This window comes from Microtus oregoni, unplaced genomic scaffold (assembly GCF_018167655.1).
Source record: "Microtus oregoni isolate MIOR12 unplaced genomic scaffold, Mior012 000050F_ref0000143, whole genome shotgun sequence".
NCBI lineage: Eukaryota > Metazoa > Chordata > Mammalia > Rodentia > Cricetidae > Microtus > Microtus oregoni.
The window spans coordinates 1,874,462-1,889,335 of NW_024543256.1; the positions used below are offsets into that span (position 1 = coordinate 1,874,462).

The 14,874-nt window shown below is 36.6% G+C and overlaps 1 protein-coding gene across 1 annotated transcript in view; it reads right to left on the reverse strand.

Moving 5' to 3' along the window:
* LOC121437126 (coagulation factor VIII-like) overlaps positions 1-14,874 on the reverse strand; it is a 157,314-nt gene that overhangs the window by 105,852 nt on the left and 36,588 nt on the right. Inside the window, 8 exon segments of the mRNA XM_041636966.1 lie at positions 1,617-1,767; positions 3,777-3,991; positions 4,358-4,451; positions 5,688-5,859; positions 6,478-6,733; positions 7,554-7,775; positions 8,762-8,878; positions 11,187-11,255. Of these exon segments, the coding sequence (XP_041492900.1) occupies positions 1,617-1,767; positions 3,777-3,991; positions 4,358-4,451; positions 5,688-5,859; positions 6,478-6,733; positions 7,554-7,775; positions 8,762-8,878; positions 11,187-11,255 (1,296 nt within the window).

The following is a 14,874-nucleotide window of genomic DNA, read 5'->3' on the forward strand; positions in this document are numbered from 1 at the left end:
TAATATATGACAGTCTCTTTTTACCCATACCCACTAGCAATAATGGTCTCCTAGTTTTGCAGTTTGATAGGCATGTCATATTATCTCTCTTACTGATAGAATCCTTTCCTAGTAGTACAGTAAGATTAAACTTTTACTATGTTTTGGCTACTCAGATCTGTGTTTATATATAAACAATACATATAAATAATTTATATACTGAATTGTGTTCCTCAAATTTTCTTGTTGATGCTTGAAACTCCAATACTTCCAAATGTGGCTGTTTTTGGAAATGGATCTTTAAGGAGAAAATTAGTTAAAATAAGGTTATTAGTGTAGATCCTAAATTCCTTTTTTTTAAATTTTATTTTAAGATTTACTTATTTATTTATTCATTTATTTATTTATTTATTTATTTATTTATTTATTTATTATACAGTGTTCTGCCTGTACGTATGCCTCCAGACCAGAAGAGGACACCAAATTTCATTATAGGTGGTTGTGAGCCACCAAATGGTTGCTGGGAATTGAACTCAGAACCTCTAGAAGAGCAGCCAGTGCTCTTAACCTCTGAGCCATCTCTCCAGCCCCAGAACTTAAATTCTTTATAATTGATTATTACAATACAGAAAGACAGGTGCTGTGGGATAATGCTCTTGTACACTCTAAAGATTGTCACTTGTATTGGTTTAAAAAACCGCTGATTGGCCAGGAGCCAGGCAGGATGTATAGGCAGGGCAACCAGACTAGGAGAATTCTGGGAAGAGGAAAGGCAGAAAGGCAGTCACCAGGCAGATGCAGAGCAAACAAGGTGAGCATGCCTTAGTGAAAAAAGGTACCGAGTCAGGTGGCTGAACATAGACAAGAATTATGGGTTAATTTACATTGCAAGGGCTAGTTAGTAATAAGCCTGAGCTAATAGGCCAAACAGTTTATAATTAATATAAGCCTCTATGTGTTTCTTTGGGACTGAATGACTGCAGGACCAAGTGGGACAGAAACTTGGTCTACAGACAGGTACAAAGAAAAGATCATGCAAGAGTACATACAGATCAAGCAAGATCTAAAAGCTAAAGATAGATTGAAGAAGAAACTAAGTCTTCTGACACTTTGATCTTAGACAATGAGGAGATAAATCTAACATTTTAGAAAGGCTACTATGTATGTAGGATATGGTTATATAATAATAAGAAAATAATCTGAAATGAGTTATCTTGGTATGGAATGGTTGGCAAAAATGAGTAATATAGAAGATAAAATACAAATTAAAAGGACAGGGTAGCCAAATAAACATTGAAAGGAAAAGTCGTTGGTGGGTTTTTAAAATATGCATTATATAAGTCACAGTTACATATTTATTTATAGTATATACATAACACATATTATCTAGACATCAGTTGGGGCCATCTATTTCCCTTTACCAGATGTGCATTAAATAAGATGATTCTTTTTTTATTTGTTTGTTTGTTTGAGAAAGGGTTTCTCTATGTAACAGCCCTAGCTGTCCTGGAACTCACTCTGTAGACCAGCCTGGTCATAGACCAGCCTGGTCTTGAACTCACAGAGATTTGCCTACTGAGTGATGGGATTAAAGGCATGTTCCACCACCACCCAGCTACAAGTGATTCTTTACTCACTGTGCATGATGTTGGAGGTCTGGAACTCAGGGTCCTGGGGCTGTGTATCAGATGCATTGGTGAGGAAGCGTTGCATGTTCTCTGTGAGGTACCAGCTTTGGTTCTCATCAAATAGAGAAAACAGGATAACATTTCTCTTGTCTGACATCATCTGTTAATAACATATATTAAAAGGGAGAAGTAAATGCCACTCATATTGTAGGTAGGAGCTAGCAACCAGGATGGAGGCATATACTAACCCTTTGGTTCAATTCACTTCCTCTGAACAGTCGCTATTATGGCATGTCTTGGAACAGAGATGAGCATTTGAGTGATGAGTATATGTTTTGAACTAATGTAACTTTAAGGCAGGAAGGTAGTTTGATGTAGTAAATTTCATTCTTCCTGGACCCAAGATCATATACTGGTACAGTTTATAGCCTCATTTTTTCCATATTTAATGTAGAGAAATATAGATCTTAAAGATAAGTCATCCAAGTAAAATAAAATCAATACAATTTCTAAGTTTCTATTTTATAACTAACTTTACATAAGGCTACCAGCTTATAGTAAACTAAAAATAAATAAAACAAAAAGGAATTTATATATGATAGGATGAACACTGAATAATACTAATACCATAAAGATTTTGTTCTAAAGAACCCAGTATCTTAGAATAGTACTTTGTATTGTAAGCCAAATTCATGAGTTAGTAACCTGCTAATTGAGTATAAAATTTTATATCTAAACCTCATATGTGTAAATTTCATTTTGTATAACCTATAGTTGAAAAGTCAAAATGCTGAAGAGGAAATTGGAGAATATATATTCCCGTCACCTTCCAAAAGCTGGTAGAAAAAGTATAATTAGGAAACATTCTCAGGAAAGATATTTGGTCATATCCAAATATTAAGTTCAAAGTCCCACTACTCTGAATTTGTATACCATATGTTATACCTGTATTCAAGTCCTTTGATCATTAAACCTATGAAATCCCTTCCAATGAGTAGGGATTTATGCATCCTAAATAGCCTAAATAAGCGCACCGTCAAGCCTCAAAATATAGCAATGAGTTCTTCTGGAGTCAAGAAATTAGATTTTATAAAAGAACTAAGTTTTTCTTACTTAGACAACTTTCTTTTTTTTTTCAGACAGTACTTCTCTGTATATCAGTCGTGGCTTCCTGGAAATCACTCTGTAGACCAGGCTGGCCTCAAACTCTCAGAAATCCACCTCCTAAGTGTTGGGATTAAAGGTGTGTGCCACCACTTCCCAGCTCAGATAATTTTCTAAAGCAGCAGAAATATTCTAAATCTAACCATAATCAAAATAATTTTATATTTTCCTCAACAAATATTGGCCCATTACTAAATGTCACATAGTGTTGTAGATGCCACATATGCATTGCTTTTGTTTTCTCACAGAGTTTTTCCTCATGGGAGAAGCTGGCCTAGAAATTTCTATGTATTCCAAGCTGGCCTTAAAGTCAAAATTCACCTAACTCAGTCTCCCCGTACTGAGACTGGAGGCATGTATCACCTACAAGGCTAATTTTAAGGTGTTTTTGATTAATTCATAATGAGATATCCAGGAAAGAAACATAGGCTGTAGATATAAATTTGTAGGTTGAAAAAATTATATTGTTCTGGAAAGTATTTTAGTTGGTAGATGCATTTCAGTTTGCTTAGCATATGCAAAGTCATAGGTCTGAAATACAGTACTGCATAAACTGACACGTACCTATAAATCCCATTATTCAAAATGTATATGTAGGAGGACCAGAAGTCAACGACCATATTCAACTATGTAAGGAGTTTGAGGTCAGCCTGGGACACCTGGAACTCTGTCTCAAATAAAATTAGTCATTTAAATGTAGGTGGCAATTGGACAGGTAAAAATGGGCAAGAACCTTGGAGGAAAGCAAAACCCCAAATTGGGACTGAGTATTATAGAAAGAATCTATGGTCCAGGCTTTTCTGTTTATCCAGAGGCAAGTTTCTTGGAAAACTCAAATTTAATAAAAGCTAAGTAGAACTCAGTTTAATCACTTTTATTGGATTATATTTTCTACAGATTATAGAGGTACCTATATTAAAAGAGTATAAGCAATATCTATAAGTTCATAGGCATTTTATTCCACTTTTAGTTTCAAACTTAATACTTGGTAAGGAAAGATCTCACCTGGTTTCCTCTTTGATCTACAGATTCTTTGTAGCAGATGAGAAGAGGGCCAATGAGTCCTGAAGCTAGATCTCTCTCAGGGTTAATGAAACTTGAATAATAGCGGGTCAGGCACCGTGGATCTGATTTAGTTGGTCCATCTTCTACAGTAACTGTCCATTTATACTTAAATATCTCTCCTGGACGAATTGGAAAATCTTTCACATGCTTTATGCCTACCCACACCCAAAGCAGAAATAGATCAATTGAGTATAATGAGCTATATATTTAGCAATGTTGTATTAAATTTGGCCTAAATCTGTTTCTATACATGTTTCAACTTTGTATTAAAGGTTCCTATGCATAGAAAATGCAACCCATAGCATATCACTTACTTCTATGGCAAATATATCGATAAAATGACCTTGCATTATTAAAATGATACAAGTACTATTTTTGTATTTATTATCTTTAGAATAATTGTTTACAGAAAACAAAGAAGACTTATGTAAAATTATTGTAAAGTTTGTGTGTCAACAGCTGAAGTTGTACCTCAAGTGTATCTACATCAAAAAAGACTTATAAACTGAGATACTACTTACCTCTTGGCAATCTCCTTGAGTGTAGAGGGCTGACATCAGTGATCCCTTGAGGGTAAATGTTATATGGTCTGCTTGCTTGATTCTTAAATATAATCTGAAAGTATAGATGAGATATGAGATCAAGTCCTAAAATGACTAGGATCAACAGGAAAACTGTGGCCTAGTTCTGGAAAATCAAAAGCTTCTTATATTTACATTACAGAAGTCTGATCCATTAACAAAATTCAATATATTCATTCCTTTCATGAAAAAGAAGCTTAGGTAGCTACTTAGTTTTGTCATGACCCTTTTGAATTTCAATGACTTCAGTAATTGAATCTCCCACATGAAGTGAAATTTGGTGTCTTCTAAGGACATTACTTTTCCTCAGACTTTCTGAATTCTTGGCACTTATTTCCTTAACACTGGAGAAGGAGACGGTGGTCCAGGTTATAAGATTTATCACTTAATAAGCAGGTATAACAAGGAGGACAATAAATAGCCTCAAGCAATGGTGGCAGGTGACACTGTATGTATCGGTCTAAATAGTAAGTAATTAAAAGAAGTTGAGAGTGTGATTGGTCACATTATATTTTATTCCATATACTTACTATATATGAGTATATTTTGTTTGTGTAACATTCATAATTTTTATAATATTCTGTCCAGGACTGGAAATGGACAAGCATAGGACCAATCTAGTTCCTCTGAATGTGGTTGACAGCTGTATGGCTGGGGCAGACTGAGGGGCCATTGGCAGTGGCACTAGGATTTATCTCTACTGCATGTACTGGCTTTTTAGGAACCTATTCTCTTTGGATGTATACCTTGCTTAGCCTAGATGTAGTAGGGAGGGCCTTGGACCTTCCACAAAGCAAAGTGCCTTATCCTCCCTTAGGATTGGAGGGGAATGGGATGGGAGGGGGTGTGGAGGAATTGGGAGGAGGGGAGAGTGGGAATTTGGATTGGTATTTTTTAAAATCTAATAAAAATGAAATACATTTATATTAACGTGCAAAAAAAGAAGATAAGACTGAATTTTGAAGAATCACAGAAACTTAAATCCTCCTAGACTTTTCTTTTTTTTTAAAAAAAAGATTTTATTTATGTATATGAGTGTGTTGCCTGTATGTGTGTAGGTGTATGATATTATGCCCAGTACCTATGGAGGTCAGCAGAGAGCTTTGGATTCCCTCGAACTAGAGTTACAGATTGTTGTGAGTTTCCACATGAGTACTGAGAGTCCAACCCAGTTCCTCTGCAAGAATAACAAGTGTTCTTAACCACTGAAATTAACACGTTAAGACTTCTCTTTTTTTCTGAAGCAATCTCATATTTTCCCTTGACTTACCAACAAAGTGTCTCCAACTTCCCCATAAAGTAAAGGTCCCAAGATTCCTGATTCTTGCTGGATAGTTTCACGAGTCTTAAAGGTTTCATCTGTGTACACTATAAATCTGACTTTTTTGTATTTCCTACCAATCCGATGAGGACCACTGCTCAGATACTGGCTTTTATAACTTCTGTACAGGAGGCAAAAGGTGAGGGGTAAGAACAAAAAAATATTAGATAGCCCAAAATCCAATTCTCATATGATTTACTCAAAGCAAAGAGCGAGATAATTATTAATAGTCTTAGGCTTACCTATGCTAATACCTAATGTTCTATGAATCTTCACAGAAGGTGCATGTATTAAAGGCTTAGACACCAGGATATGAAGCTAGTGGGAGGTGATAGAACCTTTAGTAGTTGGAGCCTAGTGAGAACTTAGTCATTGGGGTATGCCCTTGAATGGATGATATTGGAACCTCAGGCCCCCTTTATCTACTCTTTGTTTTTTGACAGCTGTGTATGGAACAGGAAAGGTCCACTGTGCACTTTATTATTAATTTCTGTGCTGTCACAAGCCCAAAACAAAATTCTATGAGTCAATCTGTGAGTCAAAACAAACTTTTCCCACTTAAAAGTTGTTAATTTCAGTATTTTGCCACAGTGATGAAATGGTGGTTAGCAAAACATCCTTACCATTTGATCCCATGACATACTAACTCTTAAATATGGCTTAAGGATTCATTGGTTTGAATAAGTAAGAAGAATTTGAGTATAAGGGAGGGTAGTAACAAGAGTCCAAAGGCGCTTACCCATCATCTGAGGTGAGAAGTGAAGGAGCATAGTCCCAGTCTTCCTCCTCAGCAGAAATATAATGTATCCAAGTTTTAGGGTACTTCTTGGCAACCGAGCGAATTTGGATAAAAGGAGAGTTGTCATCATCTAATATGAACATGTCCATTTCTGAATCAAGATCATCATCATAATCTTCAATTTCTTCATTATTTTTCTTTTTCCATTGGGGTTCCTCAGGGCAGCTATCTACTTTGACATAAGCTTCCATGCCATCTGCAGTCAGACAACCCAAACAATTCAGGACATTGCTTCTCTCCTTCCTCCCTGTATCTTTTTTTTCTCTTTTACCCCTCTTCCATATGTATCATTTTCCTGTACTATAACACAGAAATAAAGCCCCCATTAAATGACAGTATCTTGATATTTGACTTTCTGGCCTCTTGAACTGAGTGAGACAATAACTTTATTACGAATTACTCGATTTCTGATATTCTGTTCTGGCAATATAACAGATTAAGCCTTAAATGGACATAACTAAGAAAGAGTTACTAGGTTGATCCAAGACCAAAAAATAAATAAAGTTAATACACAAGAAGAAAATGGAAGCAAAAGAATTATTCTATGTGAATATGCACAACTACCTACAACATCATATGACCAGGAATTGATACTGTAGGCACATTTGTTCATACAGGATCTTAGTGCCTTTTCAAAACCTCCATCAAACAGTCCTTGAAAACTTCATGTGATACCCCATTTCCCTATATTTCTCATGGAAACATTTCTAAATCTCTTCCCATAGTACTGAATCCTAGTTAATGGGGTCAGGCTGAGAAACCTTCATTTTCCTATCTCATTCATTCCTAAACTATGTCTCTTCCTTCTGTTGCAGATATTTAACTACACAATACTAACAGTAAAGTCCTTATATTCTCAAGATAAAAATCTTTACACTAGAAGATTTCAGTTAAAGTCTAACACAATCCTAACTCTATAATGGTATTTCTGCACTGTACACTGCCCAGGAAATTTCATTAAGATTAAAACAGAATATTTTATAATACTTGTTTTTTAAGATCCAAAATAGTAGTACCATGTTTATGGGAAGAGATATGACAAAATAGCAGGAACTCTCCAAGATCTATCAAGAGTGTTTGAGCAGTAAGAAAAGTTATTGGTGATATTTCCAAGGAAGCCTGACGGTGATTCCTCACGAGAAACGTGTGACCTTCAAGGAATATGGAGTGCACTTCAGGGGTGGTGCCCATTCCAATCACGTGCCAGTAGACTGGTTTCTTATGGCATCCAATCAGACCTGTAAAATGGAAATTAGGCAGCTGTGGCAAAGAAATAGGGAACTTGAAACTGAAAGTACTTGCTAGAATAGGATGGGTAAAATGACCCTACAAATTTTACTGCTACATTAACAAAGTTACCAAGGAAGTTAGTTATGACACTATCAAACAACAGCTTTTGCCAAAGCCATGAGTGACTGTCATACTGTCATACATAACATGAACATGTTTCTTTAATTTACTCTTTAGTTTTGCTGTAGTACATATTCAGTGGTTGCTAAGGCCTACCATGGTTGGATAACATTTTCTATTATTTACCAAAGCTGATTCATCATCTTAATTCTAGCTTGAAAATAATCTTTCCCTTAGATCTCTTTTTAAAGATACTGCTCTAATATATTGTCAGTCTAGTTCCTCTTCTTTCATATATGAACAATTTCTTCCAGGAAAAGCTTTAAGCATCTATGCACTACGAATTGCCACAATGATCATTTTGTGTGGAGTTTTGTTCATACTAATAGTGGTTTTATTTCTGAATACTCATATCTTTTATTTCTTAATATTTCTGTTTTTATTGTGTATTTTAAAGTGTATTTTCAATCTTTTAAACTCTTTTGATTTTACTTTATTGGAGATTTTCCCTATCTACTTGTCGTTATTTGTATTTTGACAATCATATTGCTAATTTTGTGAACATCTATTTGTTCTAATTGGTTTTTTCTCTTTGGGATAATTTTTTATTATCTTTAGATATTGTTTTCATATTTCCAGCTCCTCTTAAACGTTTGTTCATTCTGAAAGTCCTCTAAGCAAAAGAAAAGGGCCCTAATTTTGGGGTGACATAAAGAGGAATCTGCTGCTACATTTAAACAAAGAAACAACAAAAAAAGAGTCTAGAATTTATTGGGTTTTTTACTTGGATGCAAAACTCTCTGAAAGCTGTATAAAAGAGTTATGGTTTTGAGTTCTCAAAACCCTGAGGACTGTTGAACAGTCATGTACATACCTGGCAGAGACCTGTTTATATATCCATTGACTGTGTGCATTTTAGGCCAGGCTCCAGTAGATGTGGAATCCATGGGCTGTGTGAAGGAGTCCTTTGTTTCTGAATGCCAGCTCTTTCCTGGTGAGAAGGGGGTGGGAAATAATGTCAGCTGAACTCTATTTCAAGAATTACAGACCCCCTTACCTTCTTTCTTTTCCCCCTTTGTTACAAAGACAATTCACACTCTGAATTTTTGTCAGCAGAGTACACACAAACTCAGAGTCACTGAGAAGGAAAGTACATTTTTGAAAGCAATTACCTTTCCCTATATTTTCCATTATGATAGTGGGGAGAGTAATGGCAAGTGATAACCAGGAGAAGGAATAATATTGCTTAGTTTCAACCACAAGAATTTCATTTTGCAAGTTAGATGATAGATTTAAAAGGGTTGTCACTCCTTGCTCTATCATAAATTGCTTCATTCCATTTCATAGCAAGAAAACCCCAGTAACTTGAAGGCTTCTCAACCTCCTCTCCAAAACTAACAAAAGTTGAAGCACTGAAAATTACTTGGGCTGTTTTATTAAAAATAAAATGTGAAAAACAAAAAAGAGAGACTAGTTAGGATAAAGATGACATGGCCTACAGCGCAAGTGGATAAGAGGGTAGAGGATTATATCCCTATTCTGCCACACAGTGTTCTACATTACTTAAGTGAAATCAATTAATTCTTACAGCAATTCTATGAAAAATACTATTATTTCAATTTTAGATGTGAGGAAAATGAGGCAGAGAGAGAGGTAAGTAATTTGCCCAATGTTGTGCACTTAGCAATAGATACTTATCAAAAGAAGATAGGGGCTAGCAAGAATTCTCAGTGGATAAAGGTGCCCCGCCTCTAAGCCTGGTGACCTGATGGGAACCCACATGGTAGACTGAGAAAACTGATTTCCACAAGTTATCCTTTGACTTGCATTCAAGCACCACAGCATGGACACCCTCTCTCCAAAGTCATACAAATAAAAAATTAAAATGTAACGGAAGATTTTAAATGAAGATTGTAAATGGATATTTTCTGTCCTGAATGCCTGATCCCAAATAACCGATACAAAGTTTGAATATGAACTGTAAATGCTTGGCTGATAGCTCAGGTTTGTTACTAGCTTTTACATTTAAATTAGCTCATTTATATTAATCTATGTATTGCCAACATAGCTTTACCTGGTCTCTATCATGTGTTGCTTGCTGGGCAGCTGGCTAGAATCTCTCCCGACTCTTTTCTCCTTCTCATCATTCTCAGTTTTGCTTTCCTACCTAACTTCCAGCCCAGCTACTGGTCTGTCAGCTTTTTATTAAACATTGAGAGTAATACATATTCATAGTGTAGAAGAAGATTGTACCACAGCATTTCCTCCTTTTTGTCTAATTAAAAAGGGAAGTTTTGACCTTAATATAATAAAACTATATACAACAAAACAGTTATTAAATATGAATTACAGTAACAATACAATGTTGTGTGATGTTTTGATTGTATTCTGACAAATAAAGCTTACTTGTTGTCAGAGGGTGGAGCATGCTACTAACTGACCACAGAGGTTTGGATAACTGTAGACAGAGAGGAGATAGGAAGTAATACTGTGGGCTGAAAGAGGATCTCAGCCCTTTTTTGGATGGAATTACAGAAAAGGTAGGAAGCTGATGTGGGATTCTCCTCTGTATGCTGTGATTACCATTAATGAATAAAGGAACTGCTTTGGACCTATGGCAGTGCAGAACTTAGCTAGGTGGGAAAAACTAAACTGAACGCTGGGAGAAAGAAGGGCAGAGTCAGAAAGAAGCCATGTAGCCCTGCTGGAGACAGACACCAGATGGAAACTTGCCTGGTAAGCCACAGCCACATGGCAATACACAGATTAATGGAGATGGGTTAGTTTAAGATATGAGTTAGCCAGAAATACACTAGAGTCATTGGCCAAGCAGTGTTTTAAATAATATAGTTTCTGTGTGATTATTTCAGGGCTGAGCAGTAGGGAAAAAACAAGCGGCTCTCATTACAACAGTAAGCAATGGTGGTTGCTCCCTGTTCTCTGATCTTTCAGGTTCTTACCCCAATATTTGACTCCTGATTTTTTATTAATAAGATTAATTAGATTAATGCTTCAGAAGATATTTAAGAAGTAGAGACAAAAGTATTTATTACCTAAACCCAGGCTGCTCTATGTTTTACTTCATAGATGCAATTTGAACTTAGGTTGCATTTTTGTCTTAGAGCCATTCCTGTTCCCCCATTTCCTACACTCCTGAACAGTAATACACTTTGTGGTCTTCCTATAATCAATATCTTTTCTGAACATATGCAGCCCACATTCTCCAACATAGGATAAATGTACTGGTTACATATTTGACTTCTTTTAGGAATTCAAATATCTGACTGAAGCTCACTAACCTTCATCAAACACAGCAAAAAGTAGTACAAATTGGTGCAACATCTGTGTTCTTTCTTTCGACAGACTTCCTGAAAAAGAAGTGAGAGTATTTATCGTCCATTTAAAATGCCTTTGTTGAAAATTGCCACAAGGAGGAGCCATTTCATAACAAACCATTTGAGCATAAAAAATGAAGTCCTTTGACTAAGGTTAACTTTTCTGTAATGTTCTTTGGTGTACGGTCTTTTAAAATGATGTTTCTAAAATGAAAAAATATGGTTATTAAATGAAAAACAAAAGGAAAGGAAAGGAAAAAACATGAATATTCCTGTGTATGTTGGAGAAGAAAGTTTATTATAGACATGTGGGAGAGCATAGGCCTCAGAGGCAGGGACATCTGAGTCATTAATGGACATGACCAAACTGAGATGAACCACGTGATAGAGGCAGGAGGAGAACCAGATGCAGCAGCCAGGAGACTAAAGGTCCAAAAGGGGCAAGTAACCAAAATGTCTGGATTATATTGGAAAGTGCCTCTTGGGGAAGGGCAGCCCAGACCCTGGCCTGGAGAATTTAGGGTAAAGGGTAGGGTATGCAAGCCATACCTTGTAAAAGGTAGAGACTGAGAGATGCTGGGAAAACCTGGAGGCCAGGTCCTGCTTGATATGTTAAATAGGTACGTACCTCAGCCATTTGTCCTGGGCTTGAAACTTAACAAGTATTTATGCAAATTTCCAATTTCTTCTAAATCATTACTTTTGTAAAATTAAAAAAAAAAACCTGAATTCCTCGAAAATGGAATTTAAAATACAAAAATACAAGCCCAAATAAAACACATGGAAATATAGATAGATAGATAGATAGATAGATAGATAGATAGATAGATAGGTAGATAGATTTCACAGCAGAAAATTTGTTAATGACATGTGTATCTGGACAATTAATGTAGGAATCTTCTATTTCTCTAGTAACTTTATACTTATGTAATTGCAAATGAATAAAAGTTATGGGTAAAAAAATAACTAAACTTATATTTTAAAGATTTATCAATATAGTTTTTTTTGGGGGGAAGGGTTCGAGGCAGGGTTTCTCTGTGTAGCTTTAGAGCCTATCCTGGAACTCACTCTGTAGACCAGGCTGGTGTTGAACTCACAGAGATTCACCTGCCTTTGCCTCCCGAGTGCTGGGATTAAAGGCGTGCGCCACCACTGCCTGGCTTCAATATATGTTTGTGTATGTGTGTGTATACATTTGTACATGGGTACAGATGTGTCACTGTGCCTGGCTTTCTCCCTCATTCTCTTAACAGTATATTTCACAAAGTTATTTATTTTGACACAGTCCAGTTTATACACTCACATTTTTTCAATTTGTTGGCAGTTTCATACATGTATATGAATATTAGTTATTTTTAATCACCACTCCCTCATCTCATTCTCTGTTTGCTTTCCTTCCAACAAGTCCCTCTTCCACTTTCATGTTTTCTTTTTAGTGTGACTTTTAATAGCTTTTGGAGCCAATCTTAGACCTTTCTCTTTTCCCCAACAATGATACTTCCTATTAGGTTTCCTAAAAATTTTAAGTTATTACATATTACATTTTAAGACTTTAATCTGTTTTGAGTTACTATTTTATAAGGAGTATAATTTAGGTTGTGATTCATTTTTGCATATGAATGCCCAGTTATTCTAACACCATTTGTAGAAGAAATTGCCCTTTCTCCATTGATTGTATTTACACCAAATCAGACTTTTGTGGATCTACTGGCCTGTCTATCCTGTTTCATTAACTTCTGAGGAATGTGTAATAATAGTTCAACTGTATAGTAAGCTATAAATTAGGGTAGAGTAATTAATAAATTCTATTCTTTTGTAAAATATGTTTAATTTAGCAACTGACCTTCTACAGAAATTTTAGATTAAATTTGTGTACATCAACAAAGGCTATACTTGAAGTCTGACTGGTATTACATTAAATGTGTACATTGGTGGGAACAGATATCTTTACTGTGTTGAATCTTGTAGCCCACTGTTACAGTTTGCTTTCTATTGTTGTGATAAACACTAAAAGTAAATTAGGGTGTTCAGCTTACAGTTGTAGTCCATCATTGAAGAAAGTCGGGGCAGGAACTCAAGGTGGAAACCTTGATACAGAAATCGAAGCAGGAAGCATGGAAGAACACTGCTTACTGGCTTGCTCTCCAACCTTACTTTGTCCAGCCTGCTTTTCCATAGCACCCAGGACTACTTGCTAGTGATGGTACCACTCACAGTTAACTGTGTTCTCTCATAACAATCATTAAGAAAATGCCCTCATTGGGACCTTGGGAGCTCAGTCCAGTGCTCCAGTGTGGGTCTCTGTCTCTATCTCCATCCATCACCAGATGAAGGTTCTATGATGATATGCAAGATATTCGTCAGTATTGCTATAGGATAGGGTCATTTCAGGTTCCCTATCCTCAGCTGCCCAAGGAACTAACTGGGACATCACCATGGGCTCCTGGGAACCACTCTAGGTTCAAGTCTCTTGCCAACCCTAAGGTGGCTCCCTTAACTAAGAATTGTGCTTCCGTGCTCCCCTATCCAACCTTCCTTTATCCCAATCCTCCTTTTCCCCCAAGTTCTCCATGGCGAACAATGAGGGCTGATGAGAAGCCAAGGACAATGGCATGGGGTTTTGATCCTATGTAATGTGCTGGCTTTGTGGGAGCCTAGCCAGTTTGGATGTTCACCTTCCTAGATATGGACGGAGGGGGGAGGACCTAGGACTTACCACAGGGCAGGGAACCCTGACTGCTCTTTGTACTGGAGAGGGAGGGGGAGAGGAGTGGGGGGAGGGGGGAGGGTGGGAGGAGGGGGAGAAGGTTGGGAGGAGGGGGAGGGAAAGGGGAGGCTGGTAGGAGGTGGAAACTTGTTTTTTTTTCTCCTTTTCTCAATAAAAAAAAGTTAAAAAAGAAAAAAAAAGAAAATGCCCTACAGGCCAACCTTAAGAAGGCATTTTCTCAAATGAGGTTCCCTTTCTCATAGGACTACTTCACATCAAGCTGACAAAAAACTAATTAGCACATCTATGACCTTAGTGTATTTCTCCACTTAAGTCTTCTTTGATTTCTTTCACCTACATTTTGTAGTTTTAATTTTGCAAGCAATTGTACATATTTTGTTTAAAAATGTGTTTTAAATGCATTTAAAAATGTATTTCTACCAGCCTATAATTCACAATCCCAGAGAACCTAGACAACAACGAGGGCCCTAAGAGAGACATGCACGGATCTAATAATGCACATGGGAAGTAGAAAAGGACAAGATCTTCTAAGTAAATTGGGAGCATGGGGACCATAGAAGAGTGCTGTGAGACAATGGTCTTGCACCCTGTAAAGGTTTATCAGTTGTTTAATAAAATGCTGATTGGCCAGTAGCCAGGCAGGAAGTAGAGGTGGAGTGACCAGAACAGAATTGTAGGAAGAGGAAAGCTTCAGTCTGCAATCATCATCCTGATGCAAAGGAAGCAAGATGAGAATGCCTCATTGATAAAAGGTACTGAGCCACATGGCTATCACATACAAGGATTGTGGGCTAATTTAAGATGTAAAAGTTAATAAGAAGCCTGAGCTATTTGCCAATCAGTTTATAATTAATGTAGGCCTGTGTGTGTTTCTTTGGTACTGAAGGGCTGCAGGACCAGGCAGGACAGAACTTCTGACAAGAG